Source organism: Trachypithecus francoisi, unplaced genomic scaffold, assembly GCF_009764315.1.
Source record: "Trachypithecus francoisi isolate TF-2019V2 unplaced genomic scaffold, Tfra_2.0 Lachesis_group13, whole genome shotgun sequence".
Lineage (NCBI taxonomy): Eukaryota > Metazoa > Chordata > Mammalia > Primates > Cercopithecidae > Trachypithecus > Trachypithecus francoisi.
The window spans coordinates 119,876,078-119,899,485 of record NW_022681458.1 but is presented as its reverse complement, the minus strand read 5'-3'; the positions used below and the strand labels follow the sequence as shown (position 1 = coordinate 119,899,485).

The following is a 23,408-nucleotide window of genomic DNA, read 5'->3' as shown; positions in this document are numbered from 1 at the left end:
GAGTCTCGCTCTGTCGCCCAGGCTGGAGTGCAGTGGCCGGATCTCAGCTCACTGCAAGCTCCCCCTCCCGGGTTTACGCCATTCTCCTGCCTCAGCCTCCCGAGTAGCTGGGACTACAGGCGCCCGCCACCTCGCCCGGCTAGTTTTTTGTATTTTTTTTTTAGTAGAGACGGGGTTTCACCGTGTTAGCCAGGATGGTCTTGATCTCCTGACCTCGTGATCCGCCCGTCTCGGCCTCCCAAAGTGCTGGGATTACAGGCTTGAGCCACCGCGCCCGGCCTAGATTATTTTATAAGTAAAGTAAAAAGATTTTAATATAGCTTTACCTTAGAATCTTACCATCATGTCTGATAAAGATACCTTATCAGGTTTGAATGTTGGTGCATAGTTTTGATTATTAGGTGTTTGGTATTCTTCGTCCATATAGATTAGTCATTGGTTTTGTTTGTTTGTTTTTTTTTTCCTTTAGGTGTTTATGCTTTCTCAAAGGTCTTCTAACGTAGATCCAGCATCCAATAAGTTACAGATTGTACCACTTCTATTTTTAGAGCCTTTACTGTGAGGCAAAGAATTATTTTATTGCCTATTGATATTTCAGTGGTTTTCCAGACTTTATTGATTTTTGTATTGAAATGTGTGTTTTAACATTTCAGACTCCCCTGGGGCATCCTAATTTTCACTAGTATATTTGTTAAGTTGCCTGCATTTTTCCACTGATTTTTTTTATGGAGACTTAATTGTGTGAGAAAAGTTAGTGGTTACCTTCTCGTGACCTTCCTATTAATGAAATATTAAATTAGTTTTTGCAACATTCTGAAGTCTTAAGTTCAAAGGTGGGAAAACATAAAATGAAAGAATAACTCAGTGCAAAGTGGGAAATAATTTTCAGAATATAATAGGTATGTCATAGACTTTTGCTTTCAGCCAAGATGGAGTAGGACCAGGGGACCAGGCTTGCTCTTCTACATTAAACAACTAAAAAAACCATATATAATATATAAAACAATCATTTCCCTGGGATCAGGGAAACAGGCAAGGTGACCCCTATGATTGTGCCACTTTCCAGGCCACAGGGCAGGGAGAGGGAATTGAGCCAAAGCTGGTGGGTTCCATGAGGTTAGGAGTCAGAGCTGGCAGTCTGGAGTGGAGCCTGGAGAGTTCACAGGGCAGAGTACAGGAACATAGAGAGCTGTACAGAGAGATGGGGAGCTCTGAAGATGTGCAGAGGAACTTTGAAGATATGCAGAGTGTGAGTCTTCAGTTGTGTATGGATCAGTGCAAGCAAGTAAAGAAACTACTGAAAGCCTGGGAAAGAACCACCTAAAAATAGTAGAATGAGAAATGCTCGGAGCTCCTATAGGGCTGGGAATAGTTTTTATTCCACCTGTTGGAGCGGAAACCTTGTTGTTCACAGGCTGTCGGGCAGAGTATCCAGAAGGGTGTTGCTGCAGTAGTAGAGCAAAATTAGCTGTAGACTGAATTCTGCCCTGGTCCCACCTAACAAAGTTCAGAAGCACAACTTGAAAGGATCAGATTGTTTCCAGATAATTTAACTGTGTCCCAGAAGAAAGCTCAAGAAAGCTTACAGGAATACAGAAATATCCAGCACCCAACAAGATAAAATTTACAGTGTCTAGAATCAAATCAGAACTTACCAGGCATGCAAAGAAGCAAAAAATATGATCCATAATGAGCAGGAAAAAAAAAAAAATCAGTCAATTGAAACCAACCCAGAAATATTGCAGGTGATAAAATTAGTCAACAAAGATGATAGAGATAGTTATGACCATATTGCAAATGTTCAAGAAGCTAGAGGAAAGATTGAGCATGTTAGCAATGGAAGATATTTAAAAATACCTGAATTGAAAATAGTGTCTGAGATGGGTATCCACTGGACAGGATTAGCCTACAGATTAGATGCTGCAGGAGAAAAGCTTAGTCAACTTGAAAACTTAGCAACAAAACAATCTAAAATGAAACATAGAAAAAGACTGGAAAAAATAAAGCAGTGGGGAGGTATGGGACAACTTCTGGTAGCCCAATATACATGTAATTGGAGATGGTAAAGGAGAGAGGGATGGGGGACAGACAATATATTTGAAGAAATAATGGTTGAAAATTTTACAAATATGATAAAAACTAGAGACTCACAATTCCAAGCAGTTCAACAAATCCCAACCAAAAGAAACATGAAGAAAGCCACACCAAGGCATACCATAGTCTAACTGCTTAACTGGTGATAAAGAAAAAAAATCTTAAAAGCAGCAAGAGAAAAAAGAACACATTACATAAAAAGAAACAGATGAAATTGACAGCTGACTTCTCATCAGAATCAGTGCGTGCCAGAAAGAAGATACTGGATTAACTTTTTTTTTTGTTTGAGACGGAGTCTTGCTCTGTCGCCCAGGCTGAAGTACAGTGGCACGATCTCAGCTCACTGCAACCTCCGCCTCCCAGGTTCAAGCGATTCTCCTGCCTCACCTGCCCAAGTAGCTGGGACTACAGGCATGTGCCACCATGTCCGGCTAATTCTTTTCGTATTTTTAGTAGAGATGGGGTTTCACCATGCTGGCCAGGCTGGTCTCGAACTCCTGACCTCAAGTGATCTGCCTGCCTCGGCCTCCCAAAGTGCTGAGATTACAGATATGAGCCACTGCGCCCGGCCTGGAGTAACTTCTTCTTCTTCTTTTTTTTTTTTTTTTTTTGAGACGGAGTCTGGCTCTGTCGCCCAGGCTGGAGTGCAGTGGCGCGATCTCGGCTCACTGCAAGCTCCGCCTCCCGGGTTCACGCCATTCTCCTGTCTCAGCCTCCTGAGTATCTGGGACTACAGGCGCCTGCCACCACGCCCAGCTAATTTTTTTTTTTTTTTGTATTTTTAGTAGAGACGGGGTTTCACCGTGGTCTCTATCTCCTGACCTTGTGATCCGCCCGCCTCGGCCTCCTAAAGTGCTGGGATTAGAGGCGTGAGCCACCGCGCCCGGCCTGGAGTAACTTCTTTAAAGCAGTTAAGGAATGAAGCCAACATGAAGATGTTTTCAGACATACCAAAGCTGAAAGAGTTCATCACCTGGAGATCTGCACTGTAAGAAATGTTAGAAGGCCTTCTTCAGACATAAGGAAAGTGATACCAGACATAAATCTGGATGCACACAGAGAAATAGTACTGGAAATGGTAAATACAATAAATATAAAATATTTTTCTTATTTTAAAAAAATTTAAAAAATACATTTGACCATTTATAGAAACACAACCACAACAAATTGTGGGTTTTGTGGGAAATTTATGACAGCAGTAGCACGAAGACCAGCAGAGGAGAAATGGAAAAATCTTTTACTGTTACAAAGTGCTATAGTATCATTTGGAGGTAGACTGATAAAGATGTTTACTGTAAACCTCAAAGCATCTCTCCTGCCTCCCAACCCCACAATCTAAGGGTTACAGCTAATGGGCTAACAAAAGAGATAAAATGGAATCATAAAAGATTGTCAAATAGACAATCCAAAAAAAGAGAGAAAAAGAGGAAATAGTGAACAAATGGACAAATTTAAAGGAATAGCAAGACTAACCATATCAATAATTACGTTGAAAGTAAGTGGTCTAAATACCCCAATTAAAAGACAAACATATAATAGGAAGTCCCAGTTATATGTTGCCTACAAGCAATGTACTTTAAAGATAAAAATCAAGTTAGAATAGAAGGATGAGAAAGTTATACCATGCTGATATGAATCCAAAGAAAGGTGAAGGGACTATGTTAGTATCAGATGAAGTAGATTTTACAGCAAAATATTACTAGGGATAAAACTATCACTTCATAATGATAAAGGCATCAATTGAGAGGACATAACAATGCACCTAACAACTGAATTTCAAAATAAATGAAATAAAAACTCATAGAACTGCAGGAAGAAATAGATGAATGGAACAAATAGAAAATCAGTAAGGATCTGGAGAACTGAAAAACACTAGCAACCCAGTTAACTGAATTGATATTTATAGAAGCTTGCTTCCAACAATAATGGAATTTACACATTTCTTTCAAATGCAATGGAGTGTTTATGAATAGTCCAGACTTCATGCTATAAAACAAGTCTTAATAGATTTTAAAGGATTCCAATTAGACAGTGTCTGTTTTCTGTCCATAATGAAATTAGATTAGAAATCAGTAACAGAAAGATCTCTGGAAAAATCTCCAAATATTTGGAAACCAAATAACACACTTCTAAATAGCCTAAGGGTCAAAGCAGAGATCAAAAGGGAAGGTATTTTGAACTGAGTGGAAATGAATATACAACTTTTCAAATTTTGTGGGATACATGTAAAAATAGTATTTAAAAGAAAGTCTATAGTACTAAAACACCTAAATATTAAAAAAGGTTTCAAATCAATGATTTCAGTCTTAAGAAACTAGAAACAGAAAAGCAAATGAAACCTAAAATAATCAGAATAAAATAAATAATAATGATTGCAGCAGAAAATAGAAAAACCATAAAGAAAATCAATAACAGTCGTCAAAGTTGGTTCTTTGAGATCAATAAAATTGAGGAAGCTCTAGCCAGACTGATCAGGAAATAGAGAAGATACAAGTGACCAGTATCAGGAGTGAGAGCTGTCATATCACTACAGACTTTCTACAGATATTAAAAGAATAATAAGGGAATATTCTTAACAATTTAATGCTAATAAATACATTATCCTAGATAAAGTAGACAAATTGCTTGAAAGACCCAAACTATCAAAGCTGACTAAAAAAGAAACAGCCGGAACAACTCTGTATTTTAAAAGGAATTATGGTTAAAAAACACGTCCATCGGCCGGGCGCGGTGGCTCAAGCCTTAATCCCAGCACTTTGGGAGGCCGAGACGGGCGGATCACGAGGTCAGGAGTTTGAGACCATCCTGGCTAACACGGTGAAACCCCGTCTCTACTAAAAAATACAAAAAGCTAGCCGGGCGAGGTGGCTGGTGCCTTAGTCCCAGCTACCCGGGAGGCTGAGGCAGGAGAATGGCGTAAACCCGGGAGGGGGAGCTTGCAGTGAGCTGAGATCCGGCCACTGCACTCCAGCCTGGGCGACAGAGCGAGACTCCGTCTCAAAAAAAAAAATAAAATAAAATAAACAAAAACGTCCACAAAGAAAACTCCAGGCCCAGATGGTTTCACTGGTACATTCTACCATATTTTTAAGGAAGAAATAATCTCAATTCTACAGAGATTCTTCCAGAAGAAGGATGGGAGCCAGGCACAATAATTCTTCCCTATAATCCCAGCTGTTTAGGAGGCTGAGGCAGGAGGTTCTTTTGAGGCCAGAAGTTTGAGAACAACCTGAGCAACATAGTGAGATGCTATCTCTTAAGAAAAAAAAAAAAGGAGGGGGGGGAATATTTTTCAACTCATTCTCTGAGGTCATCCTTATCCTGATACCAAACCAGAGAAAGTTGTTAGAAGAAAATAAAGCTACCAGCCAATATTTGTCATGAATGGAGATGTAAAAATTCTTGCCCAAACTTTAGTAAATCAAATCCAAAAATATTAAAAAGGATAATACATTATGACTCTCGGTTCTGCAAGCCATACACAAAGTCTAGTGCTGGTATGTGCTTCTGGTGAAGGCCTTAGGAAGCTTACTACCGTGGCAGAAGGCAAAGGGAAGTCAGCATGCCACATAGCATGTCACATGAGAGAGGAAGCAAGAGAGAGAGAGAGGGAGAAGATGTCAGGCTCTTTTTAACAACCGGATCTCATGTGAACTAATAGAGGAGGAACTCACCCATTACAGCATGGAGAGCACCAACCCGTTTGTGAAGGATCTACCCCCATGACCAAAACACCTCTCACTAGGCCCATCGCCAGCATTGGAGGTTACATGTCAACATGAGATTTGGAGGGGATAAAACATCCAGACTATATCAATGACCATGTAGGGTTTATCCTAAGAATGCAATGCTGGTTCCACCAAAAAAAAAAAAAAAAAAAAAAAAAAAATCTGTGTAATTCATCATATTAATAGTGAAGAAAAGAAAACTATAAGATTGTTTTAATTGAAAACAGAATCCAAAATCCATTCCTGCTTAAAAAGTATTTCAAGCTAGGAATAAAAAGGAACTTCCTCCACCAGATGAAGGGTATTTATGAAAAACTGTTGCCTAACATCATACTTAATGGTAAAAGACTGAGTGCTTTCCTTCTAAGATAAGGAAGCAGGGACATCTGTTCATCATCACTGCTAGTCAACATTGTACTGGAGTTCTAGCCAGTTCATTAAGGCAAGAAAACAAAGTAGAAGGCAACCCTGTTTGAAAGGAGGATGTGAAACTGTCATTATTCACAGGCAATATGATTATCTATGCAGAAAATCCTATGAAATCTATACAAATGCTACCAGAACTTACAAACTGAGCTTAGCAAGGTTATAAGATATTAAGATGTAAGATCAGTATATAAGAATTAATTGTATTTATAGTTATAAGCAGTGTACAGTGGGAAACTGAAAAAAATGATAAAACATCAAAAAAAAATGAAAAACTTAGGATACATTTGGTAGAAGTGTAAGACTTTTACTCTAAAAACTTTAAATATCACTGAGAGAAATTTAAAGAGCCCTAAGTAAATGGAGAGGTATACTGTGTTCATGGATCAGAAAACTTAAAACTGTTAAGATGCCATGTGTCCTCAAACTGTGGTATTGATTCCAGTTCCAATCAAAATTTCTGCAGGCTTTTTTTCTTCCTTTCAGATAATACCAAGCTTATTCTAAAATGTATAAGGAAAGTCAGAAGACCTCAAATGGTCATAACTCACAAAAGGAAGGAAAAAAGTTGAAGAAATTGCACTAACTGATTTCATGACTTACTGCTATAAAACTATAGTAATCAGTACTGCATATGTGATATTGTGTAGATAAACATGTACATTAATGGGAAGTGGCGTCCAGACACAGACACACAGATGTGTTAAATTGATTGTTGCTCAAGGGATTTTTGAGGAGAGTGTAATTTTCCTAAACAAGGTATTAGGACAGTTTGGTAGCCATATGCAGATAAATGAACCTCAGTGCTTACCTCCTACCACATACAAAAATAACTCAAAATTGGCCAAGAACTAAATGTAAAAGGTAAAACTATAAAACATCTAGAAGAAAACAGCAACAAACCTTAGAGACTTTGATTTGGGTAAAAGTTTCTTAAATACAGCACAATAAGCACAAACTATAAAAGAAAAAAATCAGTTGGGCTTTAGCACAATTAAAAACTTTTCCTTTTCAAAATATGCTAAAAAAAAAAGAAAAACCAAACCACAGATGTGGAGAAAATATTTGTAAAACATACATCCAACAAGGAACTATTATCTAGAATAATAACAATTAAAACCAAAGCCAAAACCTCTTATAACTCAATAATAAGACAGACAACACAATTAAAAGTGGGCAAAAGATTTGAACGGACACTTCACTAAAGAAGACATATGTATGACAGATAAGCACATTAATTAATACTCATCATTAGTCTTTAGTGAAACGGAAATTAAAACCACAATGAGATTACACAACACATCCATAAGAATGACTGAAATTTAAAGGAGTAACTATAGCAAGTTTTGACTAGGATGTGGAAGAACTGAAACTCTCATATACCACTAGTGGGAATATTAAAAGGAACAACCACTTTGGAACATGATTTATCATTTCTTTCCTTTCTTTTGGAGACAGTCATGCTTTGTCTCCCCTAAGCTGGAGTGCAGTGGTACAATCATAGCTCACTGCAGCCTTAACTCCTGGGTTCAAGTGATTCTCCTGCTTCAGCCTCCTGAGTAGAGTAGCTGGGACTACAGACACCACCATGTCTTTTTGTTTGTTTGTTTGTTTGTTTTTTGAGACGCAGTCATGCTGTGTCATCCAGGCTGGAGTACAATGGTGCAATCTCGGCTCGCTGCAACCTCTGCCTCCTGGGTTCAAGCGATTCTCCTGCCTCAGCCTCCTGAGTATCTGGGACTACAGGCATGCACTACCACGCCTGGCTAATTTTTGTATTTTTAGTAGAGATGGGGTTTCACCTTGTTGGTCAGGCTGGTCTCGAACTCTTGACCTCAGGTGACCCACCCGCCTCGGCCTCCCAAAGTGCTAGATTATAGGTGTGTCTTTTTTTAATTTTTATTTTTGTAGAGACAGGATCTTACTATGTTGTCCAGGCTGGTCTTGAACTCCCGGGCTTAAACGATTCTCCTACCTTGGGCTTTCAAAGTGCTGGGATTCCAGGTGTGAGCCCCTGCACTCTGCCAGCAATTTCTTAGAAAGCTAAACATACACCTAGCGTATGATCCAGCCATTCCACTTCTAGGTGGAATGACAGTATGTGCCTGTGAGGAATGAAAGTAATTTCCTCCATGTGAATGTTCCCAGCTTTATTTGTAATAGTGCAAGATTAAAAATGACCTTTACCTTAAGGAACATGTTTGTTTTATTCTAGTTCCTTTGCAGGCATCTTTATGTATATTTTTGCTAAAGCTCTTATCTCACTGGAGTGTGTCTAATGTCTAATCTGTCTTTCTGCCACTGTAGAAGGTAACCGCTTTAGTTCCCACCCTTCTAAGTGCTGCAGGAGGGTAGCTGAGAGGGCTGGGTTCTGATCTCAGCTCTTGACACCTTGGGCTGACCAGGCACTTCTTGAGACCTCAGTGTTCTCCACTGGCAGTTGTAGGCATTAAATTATGTGTATTCTTTCATGAATGTTTTTGAGCACATGCTGTGTACCAGGCACTAGTTTAGGTTCTGACAACACAATGAAGAAAACGGGCCGCGGTCCCTGCCGTCATGAAGCCAGTTTGTGTTAATTTGTTCTGGGCCGGACATGGTCAACAAATATCAGAGAAGACCCCCACTTTAGGCGGGCTGTCAGAGGAGGCGGCGCTTCAGTTAAGATTTAAAGGGCAGGAAGAGAATAGGTGCATGCTGTGTCCTGTTCATTGTCTCTACTCTCAAAAGTCTGGACTGAACATAAGACTGATTTGATTTCTTCAGTCGTAGACATCTCTAAATGATAATAGCTTCATGGGGCCATCTGTTCTTCACCTCACAGCTTTCTTCAGGGAGTTTCATTGTCTGATTCAGGAAATATAAATGGCAATACATTAAATGGAATTCTCCTTTCTGATGTTTAATGAATACTTCTTTGGCCCATAATTCACAAATGATTGAGACAGAAGAAGAATAAAATGAAGTGCATATACTCTTGTGAGCCTAAGCCAGAGGTTTCAAATTGGTGTCTGGCAGGGCAAATCCTGCCTCCAGAGAGGTTTCTTTTGGCCTATAGTGTTTTCAAAGTCAAGAAATTTCACCTCAAATCCTACACTTATAGCATTGCCATTTAAATCTTTAAGTGTGGCCACTCCAGGCTCATGTTCCTAGAGCACTGATCAGTCAGCACTGACTGGCAGAGCCCCTTTTGATAGGCGCGTGCTCTCAGATCCCACTGCCCCTCCTTGTTTGACCTGCTTCACTCACCTGTTGTCACCTGTCTGGCCCCCGGGTAAATTTGTTTGACTATGAATCATCTCAGGGTTTTTTGTTTTGTTTTGTTTTGTGTTTAAATATCTCTGCCTGGGACCAGCGTACTGTGAGTTGGATCCACTCGTGCCAGGCTGGGTGATTCTGACATGTAGCCGGGTGAGGACCACACTCCTAGGACCATAGCACCGGCTGGAAATGTACTTTTGGTACAGCATTCACCACTGGAGCACACGCTGTCATGAGTGGGCAGCTCCTCTTACACTCTGTTCCTGGAATACCTGGTACTAGGTGCTTTAAATGCTTGTAACATAAATGAATAAATTCTATTTTAATTTGATACGTATTTGACCTTGGAAAAGCATTTTTAAAAACCCCACATTTCCTGACCAGGTGCTCATGCCTGTAATCCCAGCACTTTGGGGATGAGGTGGGAGGATTGCTTGAGCCCAGGAATTTTAGATCAGCCTGGACAATCTAGTGAAACCCATCTCTATTAAAAAAAAAAAAATGCTGGGACTATGGGCATGGCGTTGAGCGCCTGTGGTCCCAGCTACTTAGGAGGCTGAGGTGGGAGGATCCTTGAGCCCAGAAGGTCAAGGCTACTGTGAGCATAATCACGCCCCTGCACTCCAGCCTGGGCAACAGACAAGACCCTGTCTCAAAGAACCTTCACATTTCCTAATTTAGATATGTGGATTTTTTGGTTCATTTTTAGTTTTCTTTAGTAGATAGCACATTCATGTGGTTTTAAGATCAAAATGTAAAAAGGAATATAGTGAAAAGTCTCCTTTCCCCTTCTGGTCCCTGTCTGACCAGTGCACCACCCCCCTGCCCTCCCTACCCCCAGTCAGCAAGTACAAGCAAATCCAACCATAAATTCTCATTTTATTCCCTTTTTACTCAAAAGGTAGCATCCTAAAAATAATGTTCTGTCATATCTCTTTAGCCTTGACATAACTTGAAGATCTTACCATGTTAGCAGAGAGCTTCCTTCTTTTTCTTTTAACAGTTGAAAAGTACTTTTCATTGTTTGGGCATATTACGATTTACTTAACAAGTACCTAATTGAAGGACATTTGGACTTTTCCTAACATTTTCTGCTGTGAGCAATGCTGCAGTTAATACCCTTCTATGAATGTCATTTTACGCACACACACATGTGCATAGTATAGTTCTATGATAATAAATTTCTGGCAGGGCACAGTAGCTCACGCCTGTAATCCCAGCACTTTGGGAGGCCAAGGCAGGCAGATTGTTTAGGTTCAGGAGTTTGAGACCAGCCTGGACAACATGACAAAACCCCGTCCCTACAAAAAATACAAAAAATAGCTGGGTGTGATGGCATGCACCTGTCATCCCAGCTACCTGGGGGGTTGACTCAGGGGGATCACTTGAACCTGGGAGGTCAAGGCTGCAGTGAGCCATGTTTGCACCACTACACTCCAGTCTGGGCAACAAAATGAGACCCTGTCTCAATCAATTAATAAACTCATTCATTCTGAAGTGGAATGACTAGGTCAAGGAGTATATGCATATATAATTTTTATACACACCCACACACACTTCTCTGTTAGGTGTTGTACCAGCAGATCTTATTAATTAAAATTAGTACTGGCATTTGGAATATGTTTTTAAAAGAATATTTACTGTGTTTTGTTTTGTTGTCTTTGCAGAGTTAGAGGAGTTATTTTGTTGGTTGTATGAATTTTGGCAAGAGTAGTAAGATTGTTCCAGGTCATTGGTTTCCACTAATGGTCAGAGACCCATAAGGGGTTCTCAGATTCATATGCTAAACAAACATCAGCTATATATATGTCTCACACAAGTGCATTAGTATATATTTTAACTATACATAGATACTGTTGTCTTTAATGACATTAAAAATTCTTTTAATAGCGTTACTGAAGTCTTAGTTCAAATAGTAACAGCTCAACATCTCGTCAATAGCTCTAATATTTTAGTTGGTAATATGCTTTGTCCGTATCCCTACCCAAGTCTTGTCTTGCATTGTAGCTCCCATAATCCCCACCTGTCAGGGGAGGGACCTGGTGGGAGGTAATTGAATCATGGGGGTGGGTTTTTCCCATGCTGTTCTTATGATAGTGAATAAGTGACGTGACATTGATGGTTTTATAAAGGGCAGCTCCCATGCACAGACCCTCTTGCCTGGCCATGTTAGACGTGCCTTTGCTCCTCTTACACCTTCTGCCATGCCATGAGGACTCCCCAGTCCATTAAACATTTTTTTAAATAGATTACATAGTCTTGGGTATTTCTTTATAGCCGTAAATGAACTAATATAGATGGCCCTTGGATTTCGGTGATGTATTCGTTCTGTGTTCTATCAGTTTTTTCAAAGTAACTTAGTCTGTAGATAGAGAAGAGTAGAACCAAAAGACTGTACATATTCCATGAGTGTCTATTTGCTTATTGTGTAATAAAAATAATCTTTCTCTTGTAGATGTCCCTTTAAGGACCAGCCTGCCACCACCATTCAGAAATTATAAATATGGTAACCATTTTTTTATTCTTTTAAACTACATATTAATACAATTCTGCATTAGTTTGTTACAAACTTACATTTTGTTTTCAAAAATGAATTGACTATTTGTAAATAAAAACCAATTCGGAAGTTTATTTAGAAATATAGGAATGCTAGTATGTTGCTCAAATGAATTGTAATAGTAACGAAGTGACATATTTGCAAAGAATAGCATGTTTGGCAAAACTATGTTTAAAATGAGTTTCTCTGCCAGATAATTAGAAAAGGAAAATGATTGAAGACTAAGAATTAAAAAAAGGGATTTAACATTTTAAATGCCAATAATTTGAGCATGTTATATAGTAGTTTTATATGTTACAATTGATGATTTAAAAATGGAGTAATAAGGTAAGAAGCTAGATGTCATTCATTATTTGTTATAAACATGGCACAGTTATTAACCTTCAGCAGAGGGACACTCACCAAACTTTGAATCTGAGACTTCATTTGAAAGGTATGATGCACCTAATACATATTTCTGTTAATTGGTGCAGACATTTTAAAGTATAAATTTTTTATTACCTTAGATTATTTTTTTGGAGTGGCTTTTCATTCTGTTCTCATTTGATAGAACAACTTATGACCTAAAATCCTTTGAAATCACAATCTTCACCGTGTATATGCATTTTAATATCCAGAAACTAATTGTGAGGTTATAAGGGGTAGTGAAGCAGAAGTTGAAGGCACTGAGTGGAAAGTACTTTGATTTATTGGGCTTAAGAATTTACATACTCAATATTGAATAAGAGAAAGGAATAAAAAAGATGATTAAGGTAAATATGAAACTTCTCAATTGTGGCTTTCAAGGCTTTCAAAATACAATGTCTTGAAATATAGCCTTAAACTTGAATCAACTTACAGATGCCATTTTAAATTAGAATAGTTACATATGGTTTCCTTTTTCATGGTGTGTGTGTGTGTATGTGTCTATATGTCTATGTGCAAAGCTGTGTTCCATGGAAGTTCTTTTGAAAGAAATTTTAGATAATGAAAGCGTTAGAATATCCAAGTTGCTAAGCATTATTGTGGTAGATAATGTACCTTTTAGGCTATTCTATCGTATTAACATCCTTCTGTCCTAGTATTTCTACACTGTTCAGATGAATTGGCAGAAAAAATGAATACATTTATCTGTGAAGAAATTATAGAACCACTCGAGTTTTGATAGACTTCAAGTGGCTTTGTCTGAACTTGGCTCTTTAACAATCTTCTGCTTTCTGTTGAACAAGGAAGGCTGCAGTGTTATTTTCACCTGTCATTGTCATCCGAGATTGCCACCTCACAGTCTGTGGGACAGAGCACTTTGTTGGGTGTTAGGGAGTAGAAAGAGTGTGGAGTCAAATTTCAGTTTTGCCTGTTACTGTCTCCCTGCCCTTTGGCAAAGGGCTGGTTCTCTCTGCCACCAAGAGCCTGAGATTTCTCAGAGCCCTCCTCCCATTTAATTGGCATCCACATCTATTATTGATTTACCACGAATGCTGCTTATCGTAAATCCCTATCGCCTAGACATGATGCATGAGGGCACACGAAAATGTAATTGTTGTACAGTGTGAGCTGCTCATCCCTCTCTGTTTCGTAAAACTGAGTGTGATGCTCCACAAATAAAAGATGATATTTTTATGAGGTTGCTTTCCTCAAGGAATTTGTATTAAGACAACAATGCCCACAGGTGTTGTTTGTGATCATTATGAGGATGATTTGAAAGAAGCAAGAACAAGGGAAGTAACTTATTCAACACAGAAAGGGACAGTAATACATCTCTTTGCTGGTTTGTCATTTCTCCTTTCTTACCCACTCCTCAGGTCACACCCCTTTCTGTTGGAGAGAAAAATCTGGCAAAAACTTCTCTTCAAAACATTTCTTTTTCTGCTAAAATATGTAGCCATTTAGTTGTGTGTTTGCCAAACCTATTAGAGCAGCAGGATTTCTAGTTTAAAGGCTCATTAGCAAAATATATAGAACAGGATTAATATTTAGTAAGGTCAGACTATAGTTTTGCAGGTTGATTGCAACAGACTTTGAGCTCCTGTTATTTAAAAAATTACTGTTGGCTTCTCTCACTTGTCTCAAATAATAAACGTATCTACAGTAAGAAAAAGAGCATGATAAGTAATTCAGAATACTAGATAAGCTGAAAGTCAACTTTGTTTATTTTCTTACATACATTTTAAGCTTATTTTTAGCAATTACGGTTTATTTACATCCCTAATATGCACATTTTACTTAGGTTAGATTTATTTTTATTTCTTGGGAATACAGAGTTGTAGTCTGAGGATTATGTTGACTTTGTATAAAAAGTTACAAGGCCCGGTGCAGTGACTCATGCCTGTAATCCCAGCACTTTGGAAGCCGAGGAGGGCAGATCACCTGAGGTCAGGAGTTCGAGACCTGGCCAACATGGTGAAACCCTGTCTTTACTAAAAATACAAAATTAGCTGGGCATGGTGGCGGGCGCCTGTAATCCCAGCTACTGGGGAGGCTGAGGCTGGAGAGTTGCTTGAACTTGGGAGGTGGAGCTTGTAGTGAGCCAAGATAGTGCTGCTGTACTCTAGCCAGGGTGACAGAGCAAGACTCTGTCTCAAAAAAAAAAAAAAAAAAAAATTGCAATAGATAACTGAAAGTTGACTATTTAAAATAACGGGCAAATTCAGAGTGCTAGTTCTTATCTCGATAGCCACCTTATTCTGTATTATGAGAACATAGTTAAATAAGATCTGTTTTAAAAATAGATCCTTTCATTTTCTGTCACTGTTGGAATTCCTTGTTACAACGTGATTGATAGAAATGAGTTTTAGTGTAAGGTTAGGAGTGTATTCAGTAATACATTGTACTCATAATGCATTCATTAAATGGTTAAATAAAAATGAGTGAAGACTTGGAAACTTTCTGAATTTCAACCTGTTGAATGGCCGTGTAGATGATGTAGTTAAGGGCTGATTGTTGCTGAGTTACAATTTTACCCAAGTGTGGAGAAGTTATCTACCGGAAATGCACAATGTAGCCTGACTTCAAGATAAACAAATTAAGGAGTGAAGTTGGGTTTGAATAGAGCTGATTACATGGTGTGATCGTGTGCAGTATTTGCAAACCAAGAGGCAGATACTGATATTCTTGGGGCATTAGCAGCCTTGTTCTGATTACCTGTGGTCCTAGACACAGCGTTTGAATTCTGAGAGTGGCAACACCCCTATCATCATTTGCTGTCTTGTCATTGTATCTCGTCTGAGTAGATTTTTTTGAACTGCATTTACTAATGTCTATTTTAAGACTTTTTTTTTTTTTTTACATTATTTGCTAATCCTGGTCTGTAGTGACTCCAAAAAACAAGATACAGTAATGTGATTTGCTTGTCTTCCATTCTAAGAGAAAATGTGCTGAGTTGACATAAAGTTCTGACACACTGCTGTGTGTCCAAAGACCAAGGCTTTAGAAGATAAAGATCTTTTACTTCAGTTTTAGTGATCTACAAAAGTAGTTTTTCTTTTACTATATAGTATATTTCTAAGGGAATCTGGTTATAAAACAAGGACTTACATTTCTCAATTTCATAGCCACCCTCCAATCATTTCAATAATTTGAAAAGAAGTTTAGAATAAACTGTGTAAAAAGATAACTTGCTTTTTTCTTTCAGATACACTAAAGATTATTCATCAAGCACATAAATCTAAGGTATGTTCCACAGGTACAGTATCTGGCACATAGCAAGTAATCAATGTTGGTTAAATTTGTGAATAAGTGAATGAATAGCTGTACATCTAAAATATTTCCCATTATAATAGCGCTTTTTATTTTATGGATACCCTTTCTACTGCCTTAGCTTTTTCATTGAAGAAAAATAAGCTGTTTCCCTGTTAGTAGTAGGTCCTTTTTAAAAAAGTGTTAATTTAAAAAAAAGTATACCATATTTTGTTTATCAGGCACATATTTAGCATAAAATAAGCGTAAAACTTGGAAAAGTAAATTCAGTTTACAGATAAAAGAAACTGCTTATTATCTGGCAGTCCAGTGTCTTTTATCTTCTTAATTCTGTACCAGAACAAAAGGGCCAGAAGCAGACACAAATAATTCACTTGTTCTGATTTGATTTTTGCTGGGTATAAGAGAAGGCACAGAACTGTGGCTCTGGGAGCACACCTTTTAGCTCCACCAAGGCCATGGCCTGCAATACTGAAGTTGTCTTGCCTTTCCCAAAGAGAGCTGTTTATGTATGGGTTTGTTGTGTGTTTATATTTCTGTTTACTTTTTTGAAGTAACATTTTTATGAAGCCACAATCAAAGATTTATCATACAGACAGAGCAGAGTGATCTTTTTTCCTTTAATCTCAGTGGCCTTCTATAGAGTCCTATTTATTTATTTATTTATTTATTTATTTATTTATTTATTTATTTTTTTTGAGACGGAGTCTGGCTCTGTCGCCCAGGCTGGAGTGCAGTGGCCGGATCTCAGCTCACTGCAAGCTCCGCCTCCCGGGTTCACACCATTCTCCTGCCTCCGCCTCCCAAGTAGCTGGGACTACAGGCGCCCACCTCGTCGCCCGGCTAGTTTTTTGTATTCTTTAGTAGAGACGGGGTTTCACCGTATTAGCCAGGATGGTCTCGATCTCCTGACCTTGTGATCCGCCCGTCTCGGCCTCCCAAAGTGCTGGGATTACAGGCTTGAGCCACCGCGCTCGGCCTAGAGTCCTCTTTAAAGCAGTAATCTTACTGTATTATATAAACTACTCAAGAACTAGATATTATTTGTCATATTCCAATACCTAGCACAATGCCTGGCTCATAGTATTTTTTCCGTAACAATTTTTGAATGAAGTACTTACAAATTCATTTTATTTCATTGTCTTCTGTTGTCGTAATTGTACTTCATACACTCAATCACCTTTCAGATAAATGGGTATCACAGATCACAAGAAAATGGCATGAGGTAAGTCTGTTGACCATTGATTAGTAACTGTTTTAGAATTTATTTAAAAAATTTTTTGTGGCTTAAAACAACACACATTTATTCTCCTACAATTCTGGAGGTCAGAAGTCCAAAATCAGTTTCACTGAGCAAAAGTTAAGGGTTTAGTAGGGTTGGTTCCTTCTAGTAACTTTATTTTTTATACCAAGGATTGTAGATGCCAGTTTTACAATGTCCGTTGTGAAATGCCTCAAAATGTGATGCTCACATGTGTCTGGGGCTGTGGTATGGAATCTGCCCTTTTGATTGGTACTAGAATGTATGGCCACCGTATTTGGACTTCATCCAGTTTTTCTCCTTGGAGACAGGAATGTTTTCAACCTCATTCCTAAAATGTAGAGAATAGGAAATGTCCTATTTTATATTTTTATATATTATATACAATATATTTAAAATACAAATATAAATATAAAATAAAGTTAATATGCTCTTTGAAAAGGTTGTAAAGCAAAGTGAGTCCCCATTCTCCATTCATTGCTGCATGTTTTTTTTTTTTTTTTTTTTTTTTTTTGAGACGGAGTCTCGCTCTGTCACCCAGGCTGGAGTGCAGTGGCGCGATCTCGGCTCACTGCAAGCTCCGCCTCCCGGGTTTACGCCATTCTCCTGCCTCAGCCTCCCGAGTAGCTGGGACTACAGGCGCCCGCCATCTCGCCCGGCTAATTTTTTGTATTTTTTTAGTAGAGACGGGGTTTCACCGTGTTAGCCAGGATGGTCTCGATCTCCTGACCTCGTGATCCACCCATCTCGGCCTCCCAAAGTGCTGGGATTACAGGCTTGAGCCACCGCGCCCGGCCTGCATGTTTTACATCGTTTGGCTTTTCCTATGCTCATGTTTCCAAAAAGGAGTAAGTAGTAAATTATTCCTTTATCTTAGTGAAGACATAGTTCGTCGTGTTCAAATTATCAGTATTATAATGTTTTAGAAATCTGGAAATTATCCTGTCATTGGAAGACAAAACAATCTTAGAATTGTTACTTATATTTAAGACATGTTTCACACTGGCAGGTTCTAGTTATAAAAATTAGGGCTTGTCTTTCCAGTTGAGCAATGTATTTGTTTAAGGGAGGATTTCCAAAACAATTAAGTCACTTAGAGTGCTTCTGGAATCTAGCTTTGTAAACTTTCATCCAAATCATAATGATGCTAGTTAAGATGTCTTTGGGATGGTTCTGCAAGTTTCTACTTCAACTTTTCTAAGGGAAGAGTTCAATATATTTTCACAGATACAGTTTTAAAACTTCAAAGAAACTTCATCCATGTGTCCTCATTTGTACCTTATGCAGCTCACAGTCATTTTTCTCATTTCCAAGTTATTGTTGTCCTTTCATTTTCTATTCCCCATCTGTGGGGCCTGTGACATTGCTAGCCTGGCCTGTCAGTGTTCCAACTCAGCTATAATTTTAATTTCCTTCATCAGCCGAAAGAAGAGACTTTGAAATAATTCTGTTGTCTTAATGAACTCATTCATAAAAGGCATTTTTCCCATTTCCCTAGTTTTCTGGACTTAGAGACTGTCCTAATTGCAGTTACTACATATCCTCAGAAATTTCTTCCCATTCCAACAATAAAAAGACTGGATACCTTCCCACCAGAGCCTCGTGTGTGTGTGTGTGTGTGTGTGTGTGTGTGTGTGTGTGTGTGTATGTGTGTATTATGGATGTAATCAGTGGTCTGTTTATAAAGTCAGAATAATTTCTATTTAAGAGATTGCAATAATTTTAATTTCCATTTTATGTGTGGAAGTCATATCCTGGAATAAACTTTATAAGAAATGTGCAAGGTCTTTAAAAAGAAAACTTAAAATGCTGCTGTCCTTCCTCACCCCTCACCACATACACACTTGAAAATATGAATCTAAGCTCTGGGATTAATTTTTCAGACCCATTAAAGTGAACTCCTCTCAAGATCTGTGCATTTTATTGTGTGAAATTGTACTTCAACTTAACAAAACAAAACCTGCTATGAGAGTTCCAAAATAAGACTTAAACAGAAATGCTTAGGATATTTTGGAGAGGAAGATACAACAGCACAAAATCAATTCTCTCTTAATTTACATATTTAATGCTGCCCCAATAAAACACAATACTTGTGTTTATATGTAAACTAAATAAGCTGATTTGAAAATTAGTATGTAAAAAATATGAATAATCAAGATAATTCTGAAAAAGAGAAATGAGAGTAATTAGCTCTAACATATAAGACATGTTATAAAACTATAGTAATTAGAACAGTATGGCACTATCACAGGAACTGGTAGTTTAAGGGCACAGAATTAAAAGTTCAAAAATAGACCCCAATGTGGAAATTGAATGTATGGTAAATATGGCATTTCAAGTTTGTAAAGAAAAGATGGCAGATTCAATAAATAGTACTTGAATAACTGTGTAAACATCTAAAAAACAGCTAAGTTGGATCCGTGTATTTTTCTTTATGCCAAAATAAATACCCCTTGGATTAAAAAATTAAACCCATAGGTGGGGATAGAGATAAAACAGATGGAACATGACTTGATAATTTGTTCAAGTTGGGTCCTGGGTACAGGGCAGGGGGTTTATTACACTATTCTGTATCTATTGTATATTTGAAATTCTCCATGATGAAAAATTCAAAAAATGAAATTCATGAAAATATTTGAAGAGAACATGGAATTTTAAAAATCTTGGCGTGAAGAAGGTCTTTCTAAATATGACAGAAAACTGAGAAACAATATGAGACTGATACATTTTACTTCATTCACTAACTTATTTATTCCAAGAAAATTCATTTAACACCTTCTATAAAAAAAAAAAAAAAAAAAAAAAACCACTGAGAAAAAGCAAGGAACAAATGAAAAGTGGGGGAAATTTTTCTAACTTACAGAAAAGGCTGAATTTCCTTAGCATATGAAGATACTCTACAACTCTATTGGATAGATTAGCCTACAACTCCATCAAAAAATAGAAAATATTCAGAACTTGAAGCATAATAAAATACAAATTAAGACTATACTTAATCCACACCTGTCAGATTGACAAGGAAGAGAAGGCTTTGCTAACACGCTGTGTTGGGAAAGTATGGGAAATAGGGCCTCTCAGTGGTCCCAGTCCTCTCTGGAGAACTAGATAGCTGGTGGATGGGGATTGGGAGGAGACTGACTTTTCACTTTCTATTCATATGTGCTTGGATAACTTTGTATAATGAGTTATTATACAAAGAATTAAAAAACAATAATTTTTTTTTTTTTTTTTTTTTTTTTGAGACAGAGTCTTACTCTGTTGCTCAGGCTGGAGTTTGGTGGCATGAACACAGCTCACTGTAACCTCTACTTCCCAGGATCAAGATATCTTCCTGCTTCAGCCTCCTGAGTATTTGGGACTATAGATGTGTGCCACCACACCCAGCTAATTAAATAAAACTTTTTTTTTTGTAGAGATGGGGTCTTGCCATCCTACTCAGGCTGGTCTCAAACTCCTGGGCTCAAACAGTCCTCTTGCCTTGGTCTCCCAAAGTGCTGGGATTACAGACTGTATTACCTATTCTAAAATGATTTTTTGAGTAAAGTATTTTTTCTTTTAATGTGTGTGCTCTGGAGTTTAAGCCCCTGTGCTCTGCAGTGAATGAGGTCCATGAACCCTGCGTGGCTTGGGCTTTGGATTTGGCTGCTGAGAGGCCTTTCTGTTGACTCTCTGTCTCAGCTGTGTTCTAGAAATAGAGTATGTTGCTAAACAGGTGTGTTCTGGCTGACAAGTGGTGCTGTGTGACACTAGTGGTCATCTCTTTGTGCTATTTAGGGGCAGATAGCAACTTTAAATTTTTCACTTGTTTTAATGGAGTCTTGCTGGATTTGTAAATATCACTGGAGAGCACTCTTGTCTACCCCCACCCCAAGTCACACAGAGAAATATTCCAATTAATGTGACATGGAACCAAATGTTTTTTAGCTTGGGCAAGGTTTTTAGATATGTGGACTTATGGCCATTTGAAATATACTTGTGGCCAGGTGTGGTGGCGCATGCCTGTAATCCCAGAATTTTGGGAGGCTAAGGTGGGAGGATCACTTGACTTCAGGAGTTTGAGATGAGCCTGGGCAATATAGTGAGACCCCGTCTCTACTAAAAATAAAAAAAAAAAATTAGGCTTGGTGGCACATGTATGCAGTCCCAGCTACTCAGGAGGCTGGAGAAGGGAGGATTGCTTGAGCCTTGGAGACTGAGGCTGTAGTGAGCCATAATCATGCCACTGCATTCCAGCCTAGGTGACAGAGTGAGACCCTGTCTCAAAAAACAAAACAAAAGAAGGAAGTATACTTGCTTCTCTCAGAAGTCGGACTGGCCAGAGCTGGAAGCTCCACTCTGTCGCTGACCAGGTTAGGATGGCAGGAGAAGATGATGATGATGCAGCAACAGAACAGTGACAGCTAAAAGAGAGTGCTCACCCTGTGGCCGGCACTGCTGCGGATTTATATGCTCCATCCAGGTGATGGGGAAGGATCCCTCTCCTCCGCTTTTCTACCGATGAGGAAATCGAGTCCTAGAGAGGTTGTGTAGCTTGTTGAGAACACACAGCTGAGTGCTGGTGGAGTCTGGATTTGCATCCTGATCTGACTTCATTGCCATGCCATAGGACTGTCCCCAGTGCTTTACGTGGTGCGTGCGCTTGGCAGGACCTCACTATACCTCTGTTCACTGCCCTCATTACGGCCAGGGGAATGGAATCTACTTAGATTATTGCTGTGCTCAAAGTTACAACTCTGTGTCTTTGAGAAGTCTCACCAAACACACCCATGTAAGTACTGATAAAATACAGATTTTCTTTTTCTTTTTTTTTTTTTAGACAAATGAACTTGTGTTGAGTTTGGAAGATGACGACAGACTCCTGCTGAAAGAAGACAGCACTCTGAAAGCAGCTGGAATCGGTGAGGAAGGGGGCCTTGTGTTGCTGGAGGGGAAACCCTCTCCTGGCCTATGCTGAGGCCTGGCTGATGGTATTTGGATAACTCACTGGAAAGTAAATGCTGCCGTTGGCGCCCCTGACACTGCCCGGTAACTGCTGAGAGGAGGAGGATGAGAATGATGTGCATTCCCATCTCTTGACTGAGGGCAGTAGGTGTCTGCTCTCCAAATATGCAGAATGCAAATGGCTCTTTTCAGAAGGTATGCTCAGAATTCTGAGGGGCCGTTTAAGGGACGAGTTGTTAGTACCATGTCTCCTTACTCTTATCATTGTCACTTGAGCTGATGGTTGGAGAGAAATGGACATAGTAAGAACTAATGAGGAGTAACGCAATGCGTTGTTGTTGGTGTCACATGCAGTGTGGTTTCTGATGGTCTTCCGAATCACTCAGGGCCCACCGAAGCATGGAATTTAAAATAGGAGCCTGGTGTGTGCAGCTGAAAAGTACCTGATTGGGCCTTCCAGCCTAGAATATGCATGTGGTTTTATTCTAAATAAATGTTATGTGATGTATTTTGTGACCATTAGATGTCACTGTTATTCTACGTATATGTACACCTAAAGCTGATCTGGCAGGAGGGGAAGTGGAGATTGTCAGGGAGGTCTGAGTGGTTAAAGGCAGTGTGCCCTGATACACCTCTGTGGTTGGTAACCGATGCAGTGTCACAAGCCATGCTTCTTCTTAATTATTTATTAATTAATTTATTTTTTGAGACAGAGTCTCACTCTGTTGCCCAGGCTGGAGTGCAGTGGTGTGATCTCGGCTTACTGCAACCTCTGTTTCCTGGGTTCAAGCGATTCTCCTGCCTCAGCTTCCTAAGTAGCTGGGAACACAGGTGCGCACCACCACGCTTGGCTAATTTTTGTGTTTTTTTAGTAGAGACACGGTTTCACTATATTGGTCAGACTGGTCTCGAATTTCTAACCTCAGGCGATCCGCCTGCCTCAGCCTGTTCATAATTATTTATATGCACTTGTTAAGGAACACGGTTAGTAAGGTGCACATTGGGAGCCTGGATTTTTTTTTTTTTTTATGAGTATTATTTTGAGTTACTTTAATCACGTGTATTAGGAATTTACTTCTGATTGATTCACGTGACTAGCATGAATTCCTGACATAGATCTGAGTTAAACAGGATCTTAAATAGCATGTTGTGAAATCTTAGGCTTCATTTCTGTGTTGTCATCTATAATATTTGCTAGAATATTCTTGTCTTTCCATGTTATGAATATGTAAGGTTGTTATTTTGAAGAAGGATTTTAAATTTGGCATTTGTTTCTTTAAATGCTATTATATTTTTGTAGCAGGTGGCACCTTTGTGATTGGGGCATGTAGCACTTAGAAGGTAGCCCTGTTTGTTGTTAAAGCATAAAGCATAATGAATATTACAGACTGATATTGATGGGGGTATTGACAGACAGCTCCATGGAAAACACTGGAGAATCCAAAAACTAAAAAAAGGTAATATT

At 38.8% G+C, this 23,408-nt stretch overlaps 1 protein-coding gene across 11 annotated transcripts in view; it reads left to right on the top strand.

Annotated features, from left to right (window-relative positions):
- Window positions 1–23,408, top strand: part of CUNH2orf76 (chromosome unknown C2orf76 homolog) — a 100,207-nt gene that overhangs the window by 27,725 nt on the left and 49,074 nt on the right. For all 11 annotated transcript variants that reach the window (XR_004441826.1, XM_033231745.1, XM_033231748.1 and 8 more), the window contains 3 exons: window positions 11,965–12,015; window positions 15,677–15,714; window positions 21,819–21,900. Coding sequence is in view for 10 of the 11 variants with exons in the window: in XM_033231745.1 (XP_033087636.1) it covers window positions 11,965–12,015; window positions 15,677–15,714; window positions 21,819–21,900 (171 nt within the window). In the remaining variant the exon portion in view is untranslated. The remainder of the gene's footprint in view (window positions 1–11,964; window positions 12,016–15,676; window positions 15,715–21,818; window positions 21,901–23,408) is intronic.